Below are 24,498 nucleotides of genomic sequence, written 5' to 3'. Positions count from 1 at the left end.
GCTTGACGAATCGAGGAGAGGAAACATCATCATCTGTGAACGCGACTAACAGCAGCAGAGCAATTCTCTACGAAATCGGTCTTTTTTCTTCAATTTTAATTTTTGTATTTTTTAATCCGGCTGAAACTTTTTTGGTGCCTTCGGTATGCCCAAAGAAGCCATTTTGCATCATTAGTTTGTCCATATAATTTTCCATACAAATTCGGCAGCTGTCCATACAAAAATGATGTATGAAAATTCAAAAATCTGTATCTTTTGAAGGAATTTTTTGATCGATTTGGTGTCTTCGGCAAAGTTGTAGGTATGGATACGGACTACACTGGAAAAAATAATACACGGTAAAAAAAATTTGGTGATTTTTTTATTTAACTTTTTATCACTAAAACTTGATTTACAAAAAAACACTATTTTTAATTTTTTTTATTTTTTGATATGTTTTAGAAGACATAAAATGCCAACTTTTCAGAAATTTCCAGGTTGTGCAAAAAATCACTGACCGAGTTATGAATTTTTTAATCAATACAGATTTTTTCAAAAAATCGAAATTTTGGTCGTAAAAATTTTTCAACTTCATTTTTCGATGTAAAATCAAATTTGCAATCAAAAAGTACTTTACTAAAATTTTGATAAAGTGCACCGTTTTCAAGTTATAGCCATATTTAAGTGACTTTTTTGAAAATAGTCGCAGTTTTTCATTTTTTTAAATTAGTGCACATGTTTGCCCAGTTTTGAAAAAAATATTTTTGAAAAGCTGAGAAAATTCTCTATATTTTGCTTATTTGGACTTTGTTGATACGACCTTTAGTTGCTGAGATATTGCAATGCAAAGGTTTAAAAACAGGAAAATTGATGTTTTCTAAGTTTCACCCAAACAACCCACCATTTTCTATCGTCAATATCTCAGCAACTAATGGTCCGATTTTCAATGTTAATATATGAAACAATTGTGAAATTTTCCGATCTTTTCGAAAAAAATATTTTTGGAATTTTCAAATCAAGACAAACATTTTAAAAGGGCGTAATATTGAATGTTTGGCCTTTGTGAAATGTTAGTCTTGATTTGAAAATTCCAAAAATATTTTTTTCGAAGAGATCGGAAAATTTCACAAATGTTTCATATATTAACATTGAAAATCGGACCATTAGTTGCTGAGATATTGACGATAGAAAATGGTGGGTTGTTTGGGTGAAACTTAGAAAACATCAATTTTCCTGTTTTTAAACCTTTGCATTGCAATATCTCAGCAACTAAAGGTCGTATCAACAAAGTCCAAATAAGCAAAATATAGAGAATTTTCTCAGCTTTTCAAAAATATTTTTTTCAAAACTGGGCAAACATGTGCACTAATTTAAAAAAATGAAAAACTGCGACTATTTTCAAAAAAGTCACTTAAATATGGCTATAACTTGAAAACGGTGCACTTTATCAAAATTTCAGTAAAGTACTTTTTGATTGCAAATTTGATTTTACATCGAAAAATGAAGTTGAAAAATTTTTACGACCAAAATTTCGATTTTTTGAAAAAATCAGTATTGATTAAAAAATTCATAACTCGGTCAGTGATTTTTTGCACAACCTGGAAATTTCTGAAAAGTTGGCATTTTATGCCTTCTAAAACATATCAAAAAATAAAAAAAATTAAAAATAGTGTTTTTTTGTAAATCAAGTTTTAGTGATAAAAAGTTAAATAAAAAAATCACCAAATTTTTTTTACCGTGTATTATTTTTTTCCAGTGTAGTCCGTATCCATACCTACAACTTTGCCGAAGACACCAAATCGATCAAAAAATTCCTTCAAAAGATACAGATTTTTGAATTTTCATACATCATTTTTGTATGGACAGCTGCCGAATTTGTATGGAAAATTATATGGACAAACTAATGATGCAAAATGGCTTCTTTGGGCATACCGAAGGCACCAAAAAAGTTTCAGTCGGATTAAAAAATACAAAAAAAATCGAATGACCGAAATCCTAGAGAACTGCTCAGCAGCAGCACTCACACACAAACTGTACGAGGTTTTACGGGAAACGGTAAAAGGCTCGATTATAATGTGCGAAAAAAAAGCAGAAAGAAATAGAATAATCAAATTTATCCACGTATGTAATGCACTGGAAAGCAAAAAAAAAAAAGAAATTATAATAACATTTATTATTAAGAAGATAAAAGAAGCTGCATGCGATGGAAAATAAATCCGGCAATGTTTTTGTTTTGGCTTTTTAGAAAAGAGAAAAAAAGATCACCCCTGTGTAATTTTGTGTTTATTTTTTTTATTAAATGTTTCTCTTGTGTTTACAACCTGCTTGTTTTTTACTTATACACCAAAATATACCCATGGTTTATGCTTTGTTTTGCGCGAGAATCAGCAAATAAACTAATCATCTAGTGACAAAAAATATGTATCTACGTACTGCAAAAAAGAAGTGAAAGAATTACCTAAAAGAAGAAAAAAAAACCTATAAAATTAAGTAAGGCTGTTCAATTTAGCGTAAAATGCAGAAAACAAAAGAATGAAAGTAAAAAAAAAAACATTTAAAAAATAAGAGATGAGCATTCCTGTTTCAAGAAAGAGAAGGTAAAACAACACTGCGAAAAGAAAAGAGAACAAAACTCATAAAAAAATCTAGCGCATTTTTTGATCAATCAAATTAAACATTGCTTCACCAACCAAAAAAAAAGAAGAATCTGGTATCCTCACAGTGGCGAGTGTTTGTGAATCCTTCCCACTCCGTCGACATCTTTTTTGTGTCGTTCCTCATTTTTTTTGGTGCTGCCGTTGCTTAGAATTGCAGCATTATGTAGAACTTTCCGAAGAAAAGCGCGTTTTCAAGTCACGCAACGAGTCCTGCTTCAAATGCGCAAAACACGTGGAAAAAAATGTTAACGCTGTGTAGTAACTAATTCCGGGTTCTGGCTTAGCGCAACAATGGTTGCAGCAAAAGAACAAAAATGTGGACACGAAACATTGTAACGGAAAATTTGGGAGGTCAATAAAGGAATTTTCATCATCAAATGCGAATTGGGTTGTTTTTCTTGTGGAGATGACGGTCGTTGGGTCACAACTTTGTCGGCGGTAAAATTGCCACATTTCACTGCGTTCCTCACTATTTAACTATTATTTTGCAAATCTGTTGATTGAATGAAAAGCACCTGTTAGAAGCTGTAATTACGTCTGCTTGTTCATATGCCAACATTGAGTGCTCGATGGAATCATATGCTGTTGCCCTATCCAGAAAAAAAAACTTAAAATTACTAATCGATTCGATTTTGGTTCATTTGTTTGTCACCCTGTAGCGCGCATTGAAATGTTTCCCCACCCCTGAATCTGAAACATTTCATCGGGTAAACAAATCGAAACGCGCGCGTATGAAAAACTTTTACGCCTCAAAAACTCGTAAAAAACATGTTAAAAAGTGGTGTTTTCTCTGAAAATGCGCATCGTAGTGCAGTCCGGTTTCATCGTGACAACGGAAGCAGTGAAATTTACACCTACGGGCAGCTGTGGGACGCGGCGAAAGTTGTGCAGAAAGTTATCGAGAAATGGCAGGAGAAGGGCGTTGTTGTTGGTGTGGCGCTGAAACATTCCCCGGCGCTGGTTGGGGTCCTGTGCGGGTAAGTCGGAAATTATTGCACGTTGTAATGGGAGGCAGGGGTCTTCCTTATCTCTCAGGTGGCAGATCTTGGTATCGCGATATGTAACTGGAAATAATGTTTAAAACAAATTCACGAATTTAAACCTGGTTTCAAATCATTAAATTTCTAATTTTTGACTGTAAAATTAATTCATACCGTTGTGATGGTGCTATAAATTGTTGCATTTCGAGTTTGGGCCAAATTGAGTTGAAGCTAAACCGTAAAAAACCCTAAAAGGTTGTCTATTGTTATAAAAAATGTAGTTGCGATCTGTTCGTGCTATCTTGACACACTCTGGAAGTGCAACAACTTGCCAAAGGAAATGTATTCAGATGACGTTTTGTCAAATCGTACTGGTCGTGCTATATTGTCGCATGTGCATTTTGAGCCAAATTGAGTAACGAACGTCATTTTATCTCACCTTTTGACCTGGGGTGAATAGAGAGGCTCAATGACGGAACCGTTTTGAATTAACTGTCAAAGCGGAACCATTATACTGTTCGCCAGAAACAGCAAGTATTGTAATCGATCATTAGGAAAATTATTGTTAAACGCAAATCTAGCTAAACATTGTAATAAGGCCTAAGCCGAAGTGTAAACAAAGAGTCTATCCTGCTCGTTCCAAATGTAAACATCAACTGACGTGAGCAGGATAGACTCTTTGTTTACACTTCGGCTTCGGTCCTTTTACATTGTTTTGCTTGAAATGTGGTTTGTTGATGTTCATTTTCTTTTATTATTTTCATTAAGAAAATGCCACTCGAGAAGGGCGTAAGTGTTTTAAATACACTCAAACCCCGATGGTTTGAAACCAACTGTTGTCAAACGAACGGGGTCACGTTTTAGTTTGACACCCCTTTCACACGGAGTTCACACACACTACTAAAGGTTTGTTTTGATAGTGTACGTGAGCGCCGTGTAAAAAGTGACAGTTCGTCACTTTTTAGTTTGACTTTGACCAACCAACGGGGTACAAACTAAAAAAGTGTCAAACGAAAAAGTGACCAACCACCGGGGGTTGAGTGTATTTTTGTATTTCGTAATTTAAATATTGTTGTATCTCGAAACCGAAACAAACTTGTAGGAAATTTGACGGGCTTTAAACTGAAAGAAGAAAACACTCTACGTTTATGAGAATTTTTGATTTTTAAGTTTAAAAGTAAAATTTGAAGGTGAGCCCACAATTTTTTTAGTTCAATTTTTTGTGAAAATAGCCTAAGATGTTACAAACAGACTCACGGAAAATGCAGGATGGAGCAACTCACGTAAAAAATACAAAAATCATTTTCCGAAACTTTTTTTTGAAATGAGGTCTTAACGTAAAAATTTTCAAAAACCGAATAAGGGAATCGATTCTCCAGGCAATTTTTCATAAAAGTCTCCATATTGACCACTGTCCTAAGTCCAATCGTTGAGAATTTACAGGGTAAAAATGTAGAAAAAAATTGTTTTGACGTAGACTACGTCTTACTCGAGCCGCTGCGGTTTTGTCCGGATTAGATTTGCCATCTCTTTCTAGTAAAAGTCAACTCAATGGAGCTCCCGATTTGAGTGGTAGAAAAAAACCAGTTCTCCCATAAGGAATACATCGAGGGGCGGGACAATAGTAAGAAATTAAATTATTTAATTAATTAACGGTAGGAATTAAATATATTAACGATTGTTTACGTTCAAAACAACGCCACCTCTTCTTACACTACATTGATTTGACATTTTGACACCGCGCGTGTTTGTTGTTGTGTTTGGCGCAAAATTTGTGTCATCGAAGAGCGGTCGAGCAGGAAAGTGCCAGCGCGGTACAGGCAAACCGGAAAAGTTGCGCAGCGTCATCCAGGGCGGTAACCAGGACGTACTGGACGATATCGAAGCTGGCCCAGCCGGAAGATTATTTGTTGTAGAAGGCCATCGAGCGGCCCACCTGGATGCTGCGTTTGTTGAAACGGATCCTCGAATCGAATTCTTCCCACGTCATTTCCCACAGATTTCTCCGTAGCACTCCCGCCAAACAGCTGGGCATTAGGGTGTAATATGGTTGTATGGAAAAAAATAAAGTTGTCCAAATTTAGCGAGCACAACCATTTTTCAATTCCTTTTGGGGTCCTAAACAACTCCCCAAAGTTTGGGAACGATTGGTTTAGTCCTCGCTTTGCGCAAAGCGATTCAATTTTCCATATAAATTTGTATGGGAAAAACCATTTTTTTGGATTTTGATATTTATAAAATCCACGTTTCACGCTGTACTAAAACCGGATACATATTCGGATGCTCTGGAATGTGCTCTACAACTTTCCCGAAGAGAGTATGGTGCTAACTTGCTCCTATAAAAAGATACAGCGAATTCAAAACTCGTCTAAAACGTGTTTTTTGATCGAAAATCACGTTTTAGACGAGTTTTGAGGACGCTGTATCTTCTTTCAGCGACAAGCTAGCACCATACTCTCTTCGGGAAAGTTGTAGAGCACCTTCCGGAGCATCCGAATATGAATCCGGTTTCGATATAGCATGAAACGTGGATTTTATAAGTATCAAAATCCAAAAAAATGATTTTTCCCATACAAATTTATATGGAAAATTGAATCGCTTTGCGCAAAGTGAGGACTAAACCAATCGTTCCCAAACTTTGGGGAGTTGTTTAGGACCCCAAAAGGAACTAAAATAATGCTGTGCTGGAAAATCGATTTTCATATTACACCCTACTGGGCATGTTCAATGCGGCCTACCAGAAGTGGTTTCCCCTGATGTGTCCCTACCTTTGCAACGTCATCACCGCCGAGTCCTGGATGTTCGTTAGTCCCGTGATGACCTCCAGAAGCCAGATCATCGGTACTACCATAAGCCCGGTGGAAAAGCAATCGCCGGTTGAACGAAATGAGAAGCCGCCAACGTCGTTATTCCAGACACTCAAGAACCGGCCAACCTAACATGGTGGGACTATTATTGAAATACAGTATGTAAAAAAAGTATTTACACCCCTTGGGCACTATGCACATATTGTGATGAAACATCTAAACAATTTAATGTTGACAGAAACCTAGTACTACGTTTTGTTCAGAAACTCATGCCAGACATTTTGCTACAAAAAACTCATGAAAAGATGATTTCTATAAAAAGTTATATAACAAATACTATTACGAAACTAAAAAAGGTGCAAAAAAAGTTTGTACACCTTTCGAAAAATTAACATAAATAATGTTATTTGTTGACAAACCACCATAAATCCAGTCTCCCAACTTCAAATAGGCATCCTTGACTGATTAAAAAAATAATTTGGATTGAATATAAAGTTTACTAACTACTTAGTATAAAAGTTTATATAACTCTGGAAATTCTATATAAAACTTATCTAAACTTAATTTTGCAAACTTTTAATTCAACTAAATGTCAATATATTACCATAGAATTGCTAAATAAACATTTTGGAGTGGGTATAACACCGTTTTGGGGGTATTTGTATCGATAGAATAGATTTTTCGTTGGAATTTCGTACCAACCCGGAATTACGTCGTCGGAAAATCCGCCGGCATCCGAACCGGTCCACAATTCTTAAGTCAACCTATGTGGCATCGGAAAGGGCATAAAATTTCCGATCTTTTGATACCCATACATCTAGGTTTTCTATAAAACCCACGATTTTAAATACCTAGGTAAAAACGTTGTTATGGTTTTGTTTGAGCAATCTGCCAAAAATGTATGGAATTTCGTAATTTTTGTTCTCGTGGATCAAACTTACTTTTTGCCCAGGTATTTAAAGACGTGGGTTTTATAGAAAACCTAGATGTATGGGTATCAAAAGATCGGAAATTTTATGCCCTTTCCGATGCCACATAGGTTGACTTAAGAATTGTGGACCGGTTCGGATGCCGGCGGATTTTCCGACGACGTAATTCCGGGTTGGTACGAAATTCCAACGAAAAATCTATTCTATCGATACAAATACCCCCAAAACGGTGTTATACCCACTCCAAAATGTTTATTTAGCAATTCTATGGTAATATATTGACATTTAGTTGAATTAAAAGTTTGCAAAATTAAGTTTAGATAAGTTTTATATAGAATTTCCAGAGTTATATAAACTTTTATACTAAGTAGTTAGTAAACTTTGTATTCAATCCAAATTATTTTTTTAATCAGTCAAGGATGCCTATTTGGAGTTGAGAGACTGGATTTATGGTGATTTGTCAACAAATAACATTATTTATGATAATTTTTCGAAAGGTGTACAAACTTTTTTTGCACCTTTTTTATTTTCGTAATAGTATTTGTTATATAACTTTTTATAGAAATCATCTTTTCATGAGCTGTTTGTAGCAAAATGTTTGGCATGAGTTTCTGAACAAAACGTAGTACTAGGTTCCTGTCAAACTTTAAATTTTTTACATGTTTCATCACAAAATGTGCAGAGTGCTCAAGGAGTGTAAATACTTTTTTTACATACTGTAAATGAAACAACAAAGTTGAGATATTTTATTTTTTCAAAGCATTGTACCAAAAAGTCATCATCTAACGTAATTAAAAGTCACTCCAAGTACCTAATTAACTCGGATGGTTACAATTGTCTACTCCTGAATGCTTTCGTGTCACCCGTTCTTGAACCTCCCAGCGTTAATGTTGCCATCTTCCCGCATCATTTGCCGGATGAACCATTCCAGCATTCGAACGCTAGTGCACCGCAGAGCGCCGTTTTCGTCAGAGAGCTCGTAGCTTGGCTCGTAGTGCAGATCACTTTTGCGGTTGCACAGGAGGTGCAATTTCTTTTCCACCGATGTCGAATTGTTAGAGGCATCGCTGTAGCAAGGCACCTCCTGCTGCAACGAAATCTTGCTCTCGTCCGACGTCTGATTGTTAAGATTAAACTCTATTACTCCGTTAAGGCGCGTCCCAGGATCCGCATCGCACTTAACCAGCTACTGGAAAATGTAATCCAACTCCACCGGCTGCAACTTCCCCGTCAATGGCACGTTTAGATCGGCTTGGTCCAAAATCTCTTCAGCTTCACGGCGTCATTCTTTTTTACACGAAACCAAAACAAGATTGACAGCGGAGTGCGCGAAAGAGACACGAAGCAAACCAAAGTTTTCAAAGCAGGTGTGGCGCTGTCAAATGTCAAACGACATGAGGAATTTAATTCCTTAATGTATTAAATACCGATAATTAATACATTAAGGACTTTGTCACGCCCCTCGGAATACATTGTAGAAAAAACTATAAACTGCTCGAATGGAAATGCTCCATTGGAATTCGAATCGTATACGAATTCCGTTTCAACAACCGGTACGTACACGGTACGATTGAGTTACCTGGCCTAAACTCTATGTCCATGTATCAAAACATTACGTAGTCTACGCCATTCCGGTTATGTCTGTGACATAACTACTTTGACTTTTTTTATGGGTTTTGGCAATTTTTAAAAGACAGACTTTATTTTCCAGTCTCGTAAATATTTTTACCGGAAAGCTCGTCCAATTTCCCATAAGATTGTCTTTGACCACATTTCAAGGCTGTCATATAAACAACCATCAAAAAACCATTTAAAAATCAAAAAATCTTATAAACGTAGTGTGTTTTCTTCTTTAAGTGTAATTTTTTCGTAAAGCCCGTCAAATTTCTTACAAGTTTGTCTTTGACCACTTTTTGATACGATGCAACGGCTTCGAGATACAGCAATATTTATATTACGAAAATCAAAAATATTTAAAACACTCACGCCCTTCCCGAATGGCATTATCGAGTGAAACTGGCTTCATATACACAAAAATGGCTTATATAAGCGTAGGATAACATGTTTACTAAGTTTCATTGAAATCGGAGAGGGTCCGGTACAACCGATTCCCTATTTGACATGGAATTGCTTCCTTTTGGAATTATTCTCGGAATTACCAGAACCTTTACTAGTAAAATCCATCATCGAACCATTCTTTCTCCAAAAATTCCACTTCCTACTGGCTTATTCCCTTTTCAGCACCCATCCGGAGGTCGTCTTCAACAGTTGATTCCGCCCGAATTGTGGGCACGATTCACTTTTTCTAGTACAACACGTTATTTTTCCAGACGGTGTACTTTGTCTCAAAATTTGCACTGTACTTCCGGCAGCTCTAGCTTACATTTAGTTCCAAACCGACTTCTCAAACCTCTGCTGACGCAGTAATTTTTCTCCCGAAAACTTGAAAAAAGTGCAAAGAAAAAGTCACGCTTGTGCTTGAACCACCTTCTACTTTTTGACGTAAACAAAGTGGGATCATTTGAAAATTACGCTACGCATTCTTTGTTTTCATCCCCCAGCTTTTGACCTTCACAGAACCCCAATATTCGATTTCAATCCTGTTCCTGAGATATTCAACAAAAACCGAAAAAGCTCCGTGCATTGTTGTCACACTTTATATGAAAGCAGTTACGATCAGAGCGTGCTATCTTGAGACATCCTGAAAATAGAGGAGAAAATCGTGACGTCAGAAATGAACTCAAATCACTCAAAGTTCATTTTGTGAGTGACTTTAACATTTTTTTTTTCTCCTATAGTTTGACAGCTACATTGTCCCCAGATTTCTGTGGGAGAGAAAAGGAGGCGAATACTTTATGAAAATCATACCTGTCAAAATTCCTGTAAGTGCGACAACTGGCCAAAGGGATTTTCAGTTAGAACGCATTTGATGCATGTACAGTACATGCCCGACAACTGTAAACATGATATGATTGTAACTTGGGAATCCGTAAACCAACTCCAACCAAAATTTTAGACACAGAAATATCAGCCAAATAAAACAACACACGTTTTTCTTGCGGCATGATAGCACAGTCACGTCGAAATCGACGCTGTCGTGCTATCTTGTCGACGATCCGAGAAAAAACGCGTTTTAATGTTTGACCTTGAATAAATAGAAAAGTCGGGCATGCAATGTAAACAAAAACAAACATGTTTTGTTTGGACCTTGAATAAATAGAAAAGTATGGCACGCAATGTAGACAAAAACTAACTTAATCCACCTATGTGGTTGTTGCCTTCCTCACTTTTTACCAACATTTGGTGATATCAAAGAGTGATATGATGGGTTTGGATACAAATTCTATCTATCTTCTATACGTATTATATATACAAAATTTCGACGGTTTTGTTCGAACGCGAATCAATTCAACACCGAACGTCCGATCGAGTTGATTGTTGTTGCGTTGGGTTCGTATGGTAAGTTCGTGAGTCCAAGGAAGGTTCTTACGCCAAAAAGTTACAAATTTGGCCACTCTGGAACCAATTCCGGAAAATTTGCAGATTGTATGGGAAAGGTTAAAATCAAGTTTTGATCACAGGAGGCTGAATAAGAAATGTCACTTAAGCGGTCATAACTTGAGACTGAGCGTTGTCAGATCTTCAATGTTTTGGACTCTTTTGATGACCTATCCAACGATTGGTTGGATAATGGATCCGGACATAGTTTACATACATTTAAGTGAGATCCGGCATCAAAAAAGTACATAAATATCACTTAAGTGCTCATAACTCGAGACAGGGTTGCCAGATCTCCAATGTTTTGGACTCATTGGAAAGGTCTTTCGATTACCTAACCAACGATGTGTTGAATAATGGATCCGAACATAGTTTACATACATTTAAGTGAGATCCGGCATCAAAAAAGTACATAAATATCACTTAAGTGCTCATAACTCGAGACAGGGTTGCCAGATCTCCAATGTTTTGGACTCATTGGAAAGGTCTTTCGATTACCTAACCAACGATGTGTTGAATAATGGATCCGAACATAGTTTACATACATTTAAGTGAGATCCGGCATCAAAAAAGTACATAAATATCACTTAAGTGGTCATAACTTGAGACAGGGTTGCCAGATCTTCCATGTATTGGACTCATTAGAAAGGTCTTTTGATGACCTATCCAACGATGGGTTGGATGATGGATCCGGACATAGTTTACATACATTTAAGTGAGATCCGGCATCAAAAAAGTACATAAATATCACTTAAGTGCTCATAACTCGAGACAGGGTTGCCAGATCTCCAATGTTTTGGACTCATTGGAAAGGTCTTTCGATTACCTAACCAACGATGTGTTGAATAATGGATCCGAACATAGTTTACATACATTTAAGTGAGATCCGGCATCAAAAAAGTACATAAATATCACTTAAGTGGTCATAACTTGAGACAGGGTTGCCAGATCTTCCATGTATTGGACTCATTAGAAAGGTCTTTTGATGACCTATCCAACGATGGGTTGGATGATGGATCCGGACATAGTTTACATACATTTAAGTGAGATCCGGCATCAAAAAAGTACATAAATATCACTTAAGTGCTCATAACTCGAGACAGGGTTGCCAGATCTCCAATGTTTTGGACTCATTGGAAAGGTCTTTCGATTACCTAACCAACGATGTGTTGAATAATGGATCCGAACATAGTTTACATACATTTAAGTGAGATCCGGCATCAAAAAAGTACATAAATATCACTTAAGTGGTCATAACTTGAGACAGGGTTGCCAGATCTTCCATGTATTGGACTCATTAGAAAGGTCTTTTGATGACCTATCCAACGATGGGTTGGATGATGGATCCGGACATAGTTTACATACATTTAAGTGAGATCCGGCATCAAAAAAGTACATAAATATCACTTAAGTGCTCATAACTCGAGACAGGGTTGCCAGATCTCCAATGTTTTGGACTCATTGGAAAGGTCTTTCGATTACCTAACCAACGATGTGTTGAATAATGGATCCGAACATAGTTTACATACATTTAAGTGAGATCCGGCATCAAAAAAGTACATAAATATCACTTAAGTGGTCATAACTTGAGACAGGGTTGCCAGATCTTCCATGTATTGGACTCATTAGAAAGGTCTTTTGATGACCTATCCAACGATGGGTTGGATGATGGATCCGGACATAGTTTACATACATTTAAGTGAGATCCGGCATCAAAAAAGTACATAAATATCACTTAAGTGCTCATAACTCGAGACAGGGTTGCCAGATCTCCAATGTTTTGGACTCATTGGAAAGGTCTTTCGATTACCTAACCAACGATGTGTTGAATAATGGATCCGAACATAGTTTACATACATTTAAGTGAGATCCGGCATCAAAAAAGTACATAAATATCACTTAAGTGGTCATAACTTGAGACAGGGTTGCCAGATCTTCCATGTATTGGACTCATTAGAAAGGTCTTTTGATGACCTATCCAACGATGGGTTGGATGATGGATCCGGACATAGTTTACATACATTTAAGTGAGATCCGGCATCAAAAAAGTACATAAATATCACTTAAGTGCTCATAACTCGAGACAGGGTTGCCAGATCTCCAATGTTTTGGACTCATTGGAAAGGTCTTTCGATTACCTAACCAACGATGTGTTGAATAATGGATCCGAACATAGTTTACATACATTTAAGTGAGATCCGGCATCAAAAAAGTACATAAATATCACTTAAGTGGTCATAACTTGAGACAGGGTTGCCAGATCTTCAATGTATTAGACTCATTAGAAAGGTCTTTTGATGACCTATCCAACGATGGGTTGAATAAAGGATCCGGACATAGTTTACATACATTTAAGTGAGATCCGGCATCAAAAAAGTACATAAATATCACTTAAGTGGTCATAACTCGAGACATGGTTGCCAGATCTTCAATGTTTTGGACTCATTGGAAAGATCTTTTGATTACCTATCTAACAATGGGTTGAATGATGGATCCGGACATAGTTTACATACATTTAAGTGAGATCCGGCATCAAAAAAGTACATTAATATCACTTAAGTGGTCATAACTTGAGACAGGGTTGCCAGATCTTCAATGTTTTGGACTCATTGGAAAGGTATTTTGATGACCTATCCAACGATGGGTCGGGTGATGGGTCTGGACATAGTTTACATGCATTTAAGTGAGATCCGATTCGCAACTCTGTCACTTTTTTATACGTAACTTTTGAACTACTTATCGGATCTTCAAACAATTCAATAGTGCAGTATGGGGCACCAAACCGGATCGAATGCAACTTATTTGACTCAAATCGGATCAGCCAGTGCCGAGAAAACTTGGCAAGAATTTTGAGCAGCAAGGGGAATACGCACACACATACACACACACACACAGACATTTGTTCAGTTTTCGATTCTGAGTCGATAGGTATACATGAATATAGGTCTACGAGCTGTTTTTCAAAAGTTCATTTTTCGAGCAGGATTATAGCCTTACCTCAGTGAGGAAGGCAAAACAAACATGTTTTGTTTGGTTGACCATTCTGTGCATTGTCCCGTAGTTTGGTTAAAATTCACTGTTGGAGTCCCGAGTTATGATTAAAAATGTTTACAGTAGCCGGGCATGTACGTGTGTCAAAAGCGTTCTGACTTGGAATCCCTTTGGCAAGTTGTCGCTCTTACATTAGTTTTCGGGGTGGGTCAAAATAGCACGACAGGATTGAAACTTCTTTCATATGAAAAGTGACAACAATGCAAGGAGTATTTTTGGGTTTAATTGAATATCTCAGGCAATCGATGCATCCAGATAGCCCGACAGCGATGATATTTACTCCTGGAGAGAACCTAAGTTTGTTTGAATCCGAAAGAAAAAGTGTTCCGAATTTGTAGATTTCAAGGGTAAATGTTTATCTTCAAAAACATGAAATAAAACGTAAAAAATACAGTCGCTCTATACATCAATGATCACAAGAAAAGCTTTCACACGAAGGTAAAACCAAATCATTATGTTCAATTATCGATTTTCTATGATTTTTTTTTAACAATGGCCGATCTGTAAGCTGTTTCGAATATGTAGGATGACTGTAATACATTTTCAATTAACAGAACAAAGAGCTAAGATATTTATATTTTCAACTTTCAGAATTTGTTTAACGAAATCTGCATTTTGCTGCTCAAAAATACACAAAAATATTGAGAAATACCAACCTGCTCATTACTTTGCCTACCAGCACGAGCTCGCTAGCCTCCAAAAGAATCACAACTTCGAAATCCTCGAAGATCTGTACATACTCAGCGAACGTGTAGTTCTGCTTCGCATCAAAACCGAAGCCCTTCCTCCTCCGCTAAAACCCCAGGACAACATTGCGTACTGCGTAGTCACTTCCGGCAGCACCGGAACACCCAAATTCGTGCGAGTTCCCACCCAATGTATCCTCCCCAACCTGGAGGAACTACAGCAGATATTCCGTCTAACGGCCGATGATCGTATCTACGCTTCGGCTTCACCACCCTCGTTCGATCCCTTTATAGTAGATGTCTTTCTCGGATTGAGGTGTGGTGCTTGTCTGGTTCTTGTCGAGGAAACGATTCGACTTGACGGTGATCGCTTGCTGAAGGTACTGTTTGATAAGGATGGGATTACCTTTCTGCAGATTACTCCGTCGCTGTTGCGACGCTGGAGCAGGACTAGTTTGGAGCGCATTGTGCTGGGTGAAGGGAGTCCGCTGAGATGGCTCGTGTTGGGAGGAGAACCGTTTCCGGATGGTTTGGACAAACTGAAGAAGAGTGGGCTGAGGATATTCAACATATACGGCATAACGGAGATGTCTTGCTGGGCGACCATCGAGCAGGTACTTCCCGGATGCGAAGGTCAGGTGGCTTTGGGAACACCAATAGATGGTAGTGTTGAGCTGGAGCTGCGTGACGTGGAAACGGCAGAGATTGTTGATTTGAACTCGACGGAGTATGTTCGAGGAGAGCTCTATTTGGGCAGTCGAGTTCGCAAGTGCCTGGTTGATGGCGAGGAGGGAATGCTAGAGAGTGAGGATGTTCTGTATCGAAGGACTGGAGATTTGGTGGAACTGAGAGCTGATGGCAAGTACTATTACCTGGGTAGATGTGACGACATGGCTAAGCGATTCGGTGTTCGAGTCAGTTTAGCACAAATTGAGCAGATCGGTGATCGATACCAGGAAGTAACGAAGAGCTTCGCAGTTTTCGATGAGAGTAGTCACAAGTTACTGCTACTCTACACAGGGATTGATAAAGAGTTCGACGAGCAATCGTTGCGACAGCATCTTCGAGCAAATCTACCGGAAAGTCATCATCCGGATGAACTCCTACAAGTTCAAAGCTTTCCACTAACCACTCATGGAAAGATCGATAGACAACTGTTGAAGAAGCAATACTTCGATAAAGCTGACGTAGACACCTCAAAGAATCTTCAGGATTTCTTCGTTGAACAGCTGCTCAAACTACTAGGAATTCAGCTGAACTTCAGCCTTAAAGATCATGCTACAAAGCGAGCCAAGCTCGATCGCGAATGCTCCTTCGTTGACGCCGGTGGAACTTCGATGCAGGCAGTTCAGCTCGTCACGTCGGTTCAGGACCAGTTCAGCGTAGGTATACCTAACTTGATCGGGATGCTGTTGGACAAAACCGTTTCCCTGAAAGACGTCGCAACATATCTGGATGATGTTCGTTGCGGATCAGATCCACCACCTTCGAAGTCAACGCTGAGGATCGAAGTCGCGATCGAGTTTAGATTCGACATGGGCAAGTGCATCGACGCTACTCCAACCATATTCAAGAGCGTGAAAAGAAATCGAACGATCGTTGCCGTTGGAAGTCACTCCCACAGGGTGATCGTGCTGGATTTGGACAGCGACGAACTGGTATCGGAACTGGTACTTCCCGATCGTGTCGAGAGTTCGGTTAGTTTTCTAGCAGAAACGGGTTGCGGTTTGGTTGGTTGTTACGATGGATTGCTGTACTGTTTTGACCTGTGGAGTGGCGCGATTCGGTGGAAGTTTGACTCTGGAGGCATGATCAAGTGCAAAGCGCTGGTGGGCGATTCGAGGATCATCTTTGGAAGCTACGCTGAGAATCACAACCTATTTGCGTTAGATTTGGTAAAAACAAAACAACCTTGAAAGCAGATCAAGTTTCTTAAATCTCGATCAAATTTTAGGGAGGATCACTCGTATGGAAGCTATCAATTGGGAAGAAAGGTATTCTATCCTCGCCGATCTCGCTGTCCAACGGAACAGCATTCGTGGCTACTTTGGACGGATCGTATTGCTCCTTCGCTACAGCAGATGGCACAATTCAATGGTCTGGGAAACTCGAATCTCCGGTATTTGCGACTTCCGTCTTTGTGGCTCGAAGCGAGGCGATTTTGGTAGCTGAAGTAAGAGGACTGTTGCATTGTTTCTCATGCCTAGATGGATCTAAGGTTGGTTGGTTCTCTGCAAATATTGAACAATTTTGACATTTTATCCGATTCTAGCTTTGGCAAATTTCGGTCAATGGAAACATTTTCTCCACACCAACAGTAATACCACAAACAGACCACGTAGATATTGTGTTTGGTTGCCACGATAAGCATCTCTACTGCTACAGTTGGAAGGATTGCGCGAGTCATGAACCGCCTGAATTAAGGTGGAAGTTAAGATTGCAGTCACCCGTATATGCAGGGCTAGTTATAACGAACAATGTAATTGTAGCTTGTAGTACTTCTGGTTATATTAACATGATCTTTTGGACTAATGCTCAGCTAGTGGGAATGATAAAGCTGGAAGGAGAAGTTTTTTCAACGCCAGTTATTGGTTCGTTAGATGTTGTTTACGTTGGTTGTCGCGATAATTATCTCTATAAGTTAGATATAAGTGAACTAAGTGATTTGGAAAAATAATGATCAGGTGCAAAGTAAAAGCCTACAAATTTACTTGAAGAAAGTTTGAGAAATTCCCTACAGATTTGTTTGAGCAAGATGCCAGCACATGCCAGTTCTTCGTCATTATGGTTATGCTTGTGATTTCAGAACTGTGCATTTTGATCTTTTAAGTTAACATAATATCTCTGAACATTTCTACTGAACTATTCGAATTAACTAAATAAGGGACCATCCATAAACCACGTGGTCCCTTGGGGGGTGTTTATTGGGTGGTCCCTAAACATTTTTTAGCTTCATAGTTCGGCTGTGATTTCAATAATTTTGAGATAATGATGCAGTTTAGTTCTAATGCTTGTGAACAATCAGAACAAACAGAACTCGAATTTGATGTTAAAAGTAAAAAAAATAAAAAAAAAGATTTTTTATTCCTGATTCGACTATTTGAAGTCCCATACAAACCTTCGGATAATCGAAACTTCGGATAATCGAGTCTGGGCTGTGCTTTATTCTAGACAATTTTTTTCTCGGTTACGATCAACGGTGGTTTGAGATTTCCAATAAAGTCTCCAAGTGGTTTGTGGATGGTCCCGAAACATAAATTTTAATTTAATCAAAAAAAGAAAATATAATTTTCTTGTCATAACAAACATGTTAAAAACACATTTTGAATAACAATATTTTCTTTGAATAATAAACCCAAAAAGATAAATCCTAGTAAAAAATATGTTATTTTGTTTCATGTTATTTTTTTTTTATTAAGGTATGGACCTCCGTGTACGCACGAGAGCAAGCAGCAGTCAAGTGCTCAGTGCTCCATCGTTTTTTCGATTTTTTTTTCGCCGTAGTTTACCGTGATTAGCCGCGAGTTTGCTCCTGCAGCATGCCAAAGGCCGGCCGTGGCCGTGGCAGTTCGAGTGCGGCCTCGAAAAACCCGCGAAGTTCGTCTACCGGCCGTGTGCAAAAAGGTAAACAAACCAGCGCCGTGTCGGCCGCCATCGCGCAGGGGAGCGTCAGCGCTGAAGGCATCGACAAAAAGTTACTACATCCCGGATATGTCCCAAGATCACCAGTGCGAACCCGTTCCGGTACTTCCGGTGCCACGACCAGTGGCACATCAACATCCGCCAACATCCCCATCAGGAACGAGTTCCAGATGCTGAGCGACGACGAAGAAAATAACAACTCTGACGGTAGCAGCATTACCGACGACGACGACGACGATGATGGTCGTGCACGGAAAAAAGTGCCGACGTCAAAAAAGAACAATTCTCCAACGGAACGAAGACCACCTCCAATTTTTGTTTTGGACACGTTGGCGGACGATGTTGACGAGTTGCTGGAAGGCCTCGGATATTGTCTGAAAATCGGTAAGTCGGCAGTGCAAGTGATCACACTGAACAGAAAAGATTTCGACCTGGTGCTTGAAGAACTGAAGCGTAGCAACTTCAACTTCTACACATACGACCCAGAGAAGCCCCCTGTTAAGGTCGTCTTGCAGGGTTACCAAGACCGTCCGATCGCCGACCTGAAGCGACACCTCTCGAACGCCGGAATAAAGCCACGGGAGATAAAAGTGCTCTCGCGAAAGACAACAGTCACAGGTACACACACCCTGTACCTGTTGTACTTCGACCGCGGCACCGTCAAGATCCAAGATCTGCGGCGGACTAAGACACTGGACGGTTTTTGGGTAAACTGGCGGTTTTACACCAAGAACCCGACAGACGTAGCGCAATGCCACCGTTGCCAGAAATTCGGCCACGGCTCGCGGAACTGCAACCTCCGGCCCCGCTGCGTGAAGTGCGGTGAGTCACACCTCTCGGAGGCGTGCGCACTGCCACGTAAGGCGGACTTGGGGAAAAATGCAGAACAGACTAAGCCCCGCGTAAAGTGCGCGAACTGTGACGGCAACCATACCGGTAACTACCGCGGATGCGTCGCGCGCAAGGCTTACCTCGAGGAGCAGGAAAAGAGGAAGAAGAAAGCAGCAGCGTCCCACTCTCCTCAGCGAAGTACGAGCGCAGCCGTTCCTGCAGCTGGGCAGCGTACGGTTCCAGCGGACAACCCAGCGATCCCTCCTGGATGGGGGCGTTCGTTTGCCAGCGTGGTCGCTGCCGGTAACGGCGATGCGGCCCAGCAAGGAGTCACCGGGGAAGATCTCTTTACCCTGCCGGAGTTCTTTGCTCTCGCGGGGGAGATGATGACGCGGTTTCGGAGCTGCCGTAACAAGGCGGAGCAATTTCTGGCCCTCGGAGAGCTGATGATCAAGCACATCTATAATTGATATTATTTTTGTCTGTGATCTAGTTTTAAGCTTTCTCTCTATCTATCCTTTTCCCATTGCACTTTCTGTAAGTTTTTTGAAAACTTTTTCTTACTCTTGTCTATTCCATAGTTATAAGTAATAATTTTTCGATTGAATTACGATGTAAATCACAGCTGAAAGGAACACCAAAACTCTGTTGTGTACCTAAATGAACTCATTGTAAATTGATTATTCACAAATAAAACCGAATTGAATTGAAAATTTATTAAGGTATCACTAAACATGAATGCAACTACAAAAAAGTACTTAATTATGAAATACTTAATACCAGCGATTGTTCACGCTCCATACAAAAATTATTTGTTTGGAAATTGTCCACGAGGGCCCTCCTAAGGGAGGGGGGGGGGGAGGGGGTTCGTCTGAGATTCTAAAAAAATGTCCACGTGGTTTATGGATGGTCCCTTACATAAGTGCTAATAACTTTCAAAAGGGTTGTCAGATCTTCTATGTTTAGGTTCATTGGAAAGGTCTTTCAAATATCTTTTTTTTAAATATATAACAAGATGGATTTGCTTACAAAAACCACCTTTTTACAATCTTTCGATTTTTAGCCAAAAAAATGTTTTTTTTCATAGCTTTTGAAGTTTTCTAAACTTTAAAAACGCATTAGAATGTTGAGCATCCATTTCAATTCCCATTTTAATATAAAAGCAAAATAAGATGTTCTAATGATAACAAACGATGGAAAACGTTGCTTTTATTGATACTTGATCATCCAAATTCAATAAAACATTAGTTCCGTAATTTTATTTGAGAAAAACAAACATAATTTCTTTTGAAATCACCAACGTCTATATCACCCTGCTGTCATTGTGGGGAGCGGTTTGTTATGATTCGTTTTTCTTCGCCGAATATACATGGCGCTTTGTTCATGTTGCTTTTTTTTCGTCACGAGGTTCATGTAGTCTTTTGTTTGACAGATTGACAGGGCTATATAAACAGGGACTGCTGATGGCAGAGATTTTGTTTATTTTACTTTATTTAAAATCATGATTAAACAGACTTTACTGAAGTAACTTTTGTTCATTTTTGGTGGAGAGGTAGCTTATTAGGAGTACTTTCAGAATATGCAATAATCCAGAAAGTGTCAAAATGTACATGATGCCTTTTGAAATGTTACCGTCGAGATAATGAAGGCAAAAATCTACTTCAATGGGTAGGTTGTTCATGTATTTAAAAACGTTTTTTTGTTCATTTTATATCAGAACAGAAATGTTTAAAGTTTTAAAAATATAAGAAAAAAGACGTGAAACTTACACACTACGAAAAAAACGTGTAATTTTCGGTTATATTAGATGCACATAACTGGAGCGTCAAATTATACGTAAAGTTGTGTCAAATTAGACGTGAAATTACACGATCATAACACGATTCAAGATCGTGTAAAATTACATCAAACGGAATTCTGGTGAAACAAATCGAATAGGAATCCATCTGTTCTTATTGGACAAAAAAAACGTGTTTATGTCTTCTAGAAGCAAAATGTTTTTATTGCACACAATTCATGACACTTTTTCACGACTATTCAACACCGTTGCTCGCTGTTTTTTCAATGATTTGCCGCCGGATTTGCTCCATTAATCCTCTGCCTTCACCTGTAATCTCCCGGCGTTCAATTTATACCATATTGACACCCCGCTGGGGGAAGCATCAAAGAGGCACAAGTTGTTGACTTTGACACTACGTTTCGGTTTAATTCGGGTGCATTTCTTCTTGTGAAAACTTTTCCAGATGTGGACACTTGCCAGTTTCCTCGCTTTTAAACCGTGTTTTCCTCGCGTTTCATGGTGTCCGCAACCTGAAAAACCAAATGGAAAACGACAATAAATAAGTGTTACCTGTGTTATACCCGATCAAGAATTATTAAACTCACCTCTATTTGAACGCTTTTATTCAAAATAATAGAATGTCTCGGTCATTGAGGAGAATCTGGACGAAAAATTCTATTCAATGCGACGTGAAGCCCGGCTGACGTTTTGACGTTTCACCAATCTGACAAACGTGTAGGAGCTAAGAAGCGTGAAATCGGGTTTCATTTGATGTAAAATTACATCAAATTTGATGCTCCAGTTATGTGCATCAAAATTATCATAAAATTAGGTTATTGTTGATGTAATTTTAGGTCACGCACGATGTAAATGAAAACCAGTAGGATTTTTTATCAATTTACGTCAAAATAAACCTAACTCTACATCGAAAATACGATTACATGATTTTATCTTAAGTTAAATCAACAATTACATCAAATGTAAAATTCCAAATTTTTTAGTGTGTATATGACAAACGAAAAAAAACCAAACTCGCAAACAAACAATCTTTTTGACAATTTGCCTGCATAAATATGTTTGCAGAAACGGAAGCCTGCATAAATTTGGCTTTGTTTACGAGTTTGGCAAACTGTCAAACACAAAAAGGGCTACTGCGTTGCATTAACCATAGATACATTTTTTTTTAACGGATCACATTTCAGAGAATCAACAGGGGAGGAAAGATGCGTAGACATACCGTGCCAAACGCTCCGAGACATTTATAATGGTGATGAGTAGGATGTTATGTCGAAGAATCACATGAACGATTTTAAAAAAGTTTTTTTTTTTTAATTTATAATTTTGGCAGTCATCTTGATAAGTTGAAACACACACACACCCTTTTTATTAGTATCATTTTCATTTTATTAACGCTTTTCTTTGAGGTGACATTCACATGCTACAGATAAACTTTACATTTTTCTCGATAAAAAAATATTACACTGGGTTGGAAAATTCGCAATAGACTGTGTCTGCGTGAAGGTATAGCGGTAGGTAGTGTTATTTTCTTTATAATAGGAATAGATTATCTCTTTTTGATATTTTTTTCGTTTATATTTTTAATTACCTCTCAGTTAATGTTAATCCAGTCTTAATAGTTGACGTTATTATCAGTTTTCTTTTTGCAGTAAACATAAATATATAGGGGCGTTAAAAAAAGCCGCGATTTCGGTTGCTTTAGGAATTTTTTTTCAAGGGTAGAGATAATAAAGTATTGCCAAAAAACAAAACAAAAGACAACAAATAACCGCCGTTCTGCCGTTTCAGAGGTGTTGTGCTACGTTCTGTCTCTTGGAGACTTGCGCGAGCTTGTTAGTTAAAAGGTTTTAATGCTGTATTCAAAAAACTATAAACACATCGTTGTGCAGTATTTTCAAAGGGGGCAGTTTAGTGTTGACCGTTAGCAGCATTCGTATTTATGTGTAGAGAAGAACTTTCAGTGAACTATTTTTCTTTTCGCTTACATGGTCGCGTTCTTTTGAGGGGGATCAAAACGTTGCTCTTCGTTTTTCCCGCAGCGAAAACGAAAATAGCTGAAAGCTCGCTGCTTCTTTCACATTTTCGTTTTCGAAGCGGGGAAAAGCGGGAGGTTGAGTTAGGGTCCGCCCACGTGGACACGCGCATTTTGGAATTTGAATGGCAGTTTTCTTTTGTCTACGTGCAAATCTCTTGTATAGTTTCGTTACTTTTTCTTGATATGAGACAGATTAGCTATAAAATGACTACGTTCTTTTTTTTATTCACCTCTGTCTGTAGTATAATACAACACGTTTTTCTCCTATAATTTTCTTGCTCTCTGTGTTACTAAACCTAGGGGTACGCAAATCCTCCGAGGGTCGAGATGTGTTTTCTTTCTGTATATTCATAAAATTTTAATAAATTACAACTAAAACAATTATATTAATAGAATAACACCGATAATATTGTTCACTTTTGGAAGGAATCTAGTCGTGAGTGCGTGCTTTTGCTGAGAGTGTTCTCGAGACTCAGTGCTGGTGGAAGAGTGAAGATTCGCTGAACAATATATGGCAATACGGTATCTGCTTCGTTGTAAAGCCAAAGAGAAAGGACACACAAGATCGTAAGGGACGAAATAGTACGGAAGAAACACGAGGGCCCTCCACCTTAGAGGAATGGACGTCGAAGGGGATAGAAAAAGTTGTTTGTTTCTAAACAGGACGAGGGAGGGGTATCCATCTCTTACTTAGTACGATAATAACATTAATAAATAAAAGACTAGTAACGACCCGCGGAGGAGATGCTCGGATTTGCGTTCGGAATACCTCGAACCCATTGAGACCAAAAGTACTCGTTTGAAGCTCAGTCGTTCCCCGAGGACTCGCCGGTTGGATTTTCGTGTCGAGAAACGAGACAAATTGGGCTTCTATGTGTTCTAATTTCTAACGAGGTTGAGGTTAGCCCGAGTTCGTCAAGTCTCTCGACGTTTAGAGATTGCTTTTTACATGAGGTTGAACCGCCGAATCCCGGTAAGGTTCGAGCTGAGCTGGCTCCTTTGGTCTGGACTCTCGGTATTCCGCCTGTGTTAAGATATAAAAACGATCTAACCTAAATCGTGTTTCTTTCGCGGGCCTGCATGGTATGCAACAGGCCGTTGGACAGTGCGTTTGCATTGAGGTTAGAGCACCGTCGTTCTATTGCCTAAGTTGGTGTGTCACTGTCGCTTACATACTTCTAAAATTGTGTACTCTCTAATCATACATATTTACAGTATCGTCTTTTTTTTGTCTTTCGACCTTTCCTAACCTATACTTTCGTTCGATTTCGTTGTTTTACTCTTGGTATTGTATGGTTTTGCTTTTGCTTACGTCATGTAGTCGTGGTGTGACGGTTCCGACGGTTCGTGATGCGCGAACAGCGGATTCGGGAACTCGGGCGGATGCGGCAGCGGTCCCGTGACAGTTGGACGCCTTCGGTAGGCCATCAGCCAGCAGGACACGGCCACCGCAACGGCAACCAGTGCTAGCAGCGCTGTGATGACCAGCGCGATGATCAGACCGATCATCGACACGCAGATATCTTCGACACGTTGAGCGGCGGGAGTGACTGGAAGAAGAGAAAGAACGTCAAGGGTTAGTCTTGAACTGGTAGTTCGTAAACC

The 24,498-nt window shown here is 39.0% G+C and overlaps 2 protein-coding genes across 2 annotated transcripts in view; one reads left to right on the top strand and one right to left on the bottom strand.

The window, feature by feature from the left end:
* The first annotated feature begins 3,321 nt into the window (after window positions 1-3,321).
* On the top strand, window positions 3,322-17,305 carry LOC120425855 (beta-alanine-activating enzyme). Its single transcript, XM_039590478.2, has 4 exons — window positions 3,322-3,613; window positions 14,493-16,482; window positions 16,542-16,805; window positions 16,860-17,305. The coding sequence occupies exons 1-4, from the start codon at window positions 3,405-3,407 to the stop codon at window positions 17,262-17,264; spliced, it is 2,868 nt and encodes a 955-aa protein (XP_039446412.1). The 5' UTR covers window positions 3,322-3,404; the 3' UTR covers window positions 17,265-17,305.
* A 4,915-nt stretch (window positions 17,306-22,220) lies between these two features.
* LOC120425843 (uncharacterized) overlaps window positions 22,221-24,498 on the bottom strand; it is a 187,938-nt gene continuing 185,660 nt past the window's right edge. The window contains exon 56 of the mRNA XM_052706942.1: window positions 22,221-24,443. Within this exon, the coding sequence (XP_052562902.1) occupies window positions 24,202-24,443 (242 nt within the window). The 3' untranslated portion in view covers window positions 22,221-24,201. The remainder of the gene's footprint in view (window positions 24,444-24,498) is intronic.

The sequence above is a fragment of the Culex pipiens genome, chromosome 2, assembly GCF_016801865.2.
Source record: "Culex pipiens pallens isolate TS chromosome 2, TS_CPP_V2, whole genome shotgun sequence".
In the NCBI taxonomy this organism is placed as follows: domain Eukaryota; kingdom Metazoa; phylum Arthropoda; class Insecta; order Diptera; family Culicidae; genus Culex; species Culex pipiens.
This window is presented reverse-complemented; position numbering and strand designations above follow the sequence as displayed.

Coding starts and splice junctions, on each gene's coding strand:
- LOC120425855 (XM_039590478.2), top strand. CDS start 3,405: ATGTTAAAAAGTGGTGTTTTCTCTGAAAATGCGCATCGTAGTGCAGTC. Junction 3,614..14,492: donor CTGGTTGGGGTCCTGTGCGG/GTAAGTCGGAAA, acceptor TTCAACTTTCAG/AATTTGTTTAACGAAATCTG. Junction 16,806..16,859: donor CATGCCTAGATGGATCTAAG/GTTGGTTGGTTC, acceptor ATCCGATTCTAG/CTTTGGCAAATTTCGGTCAA.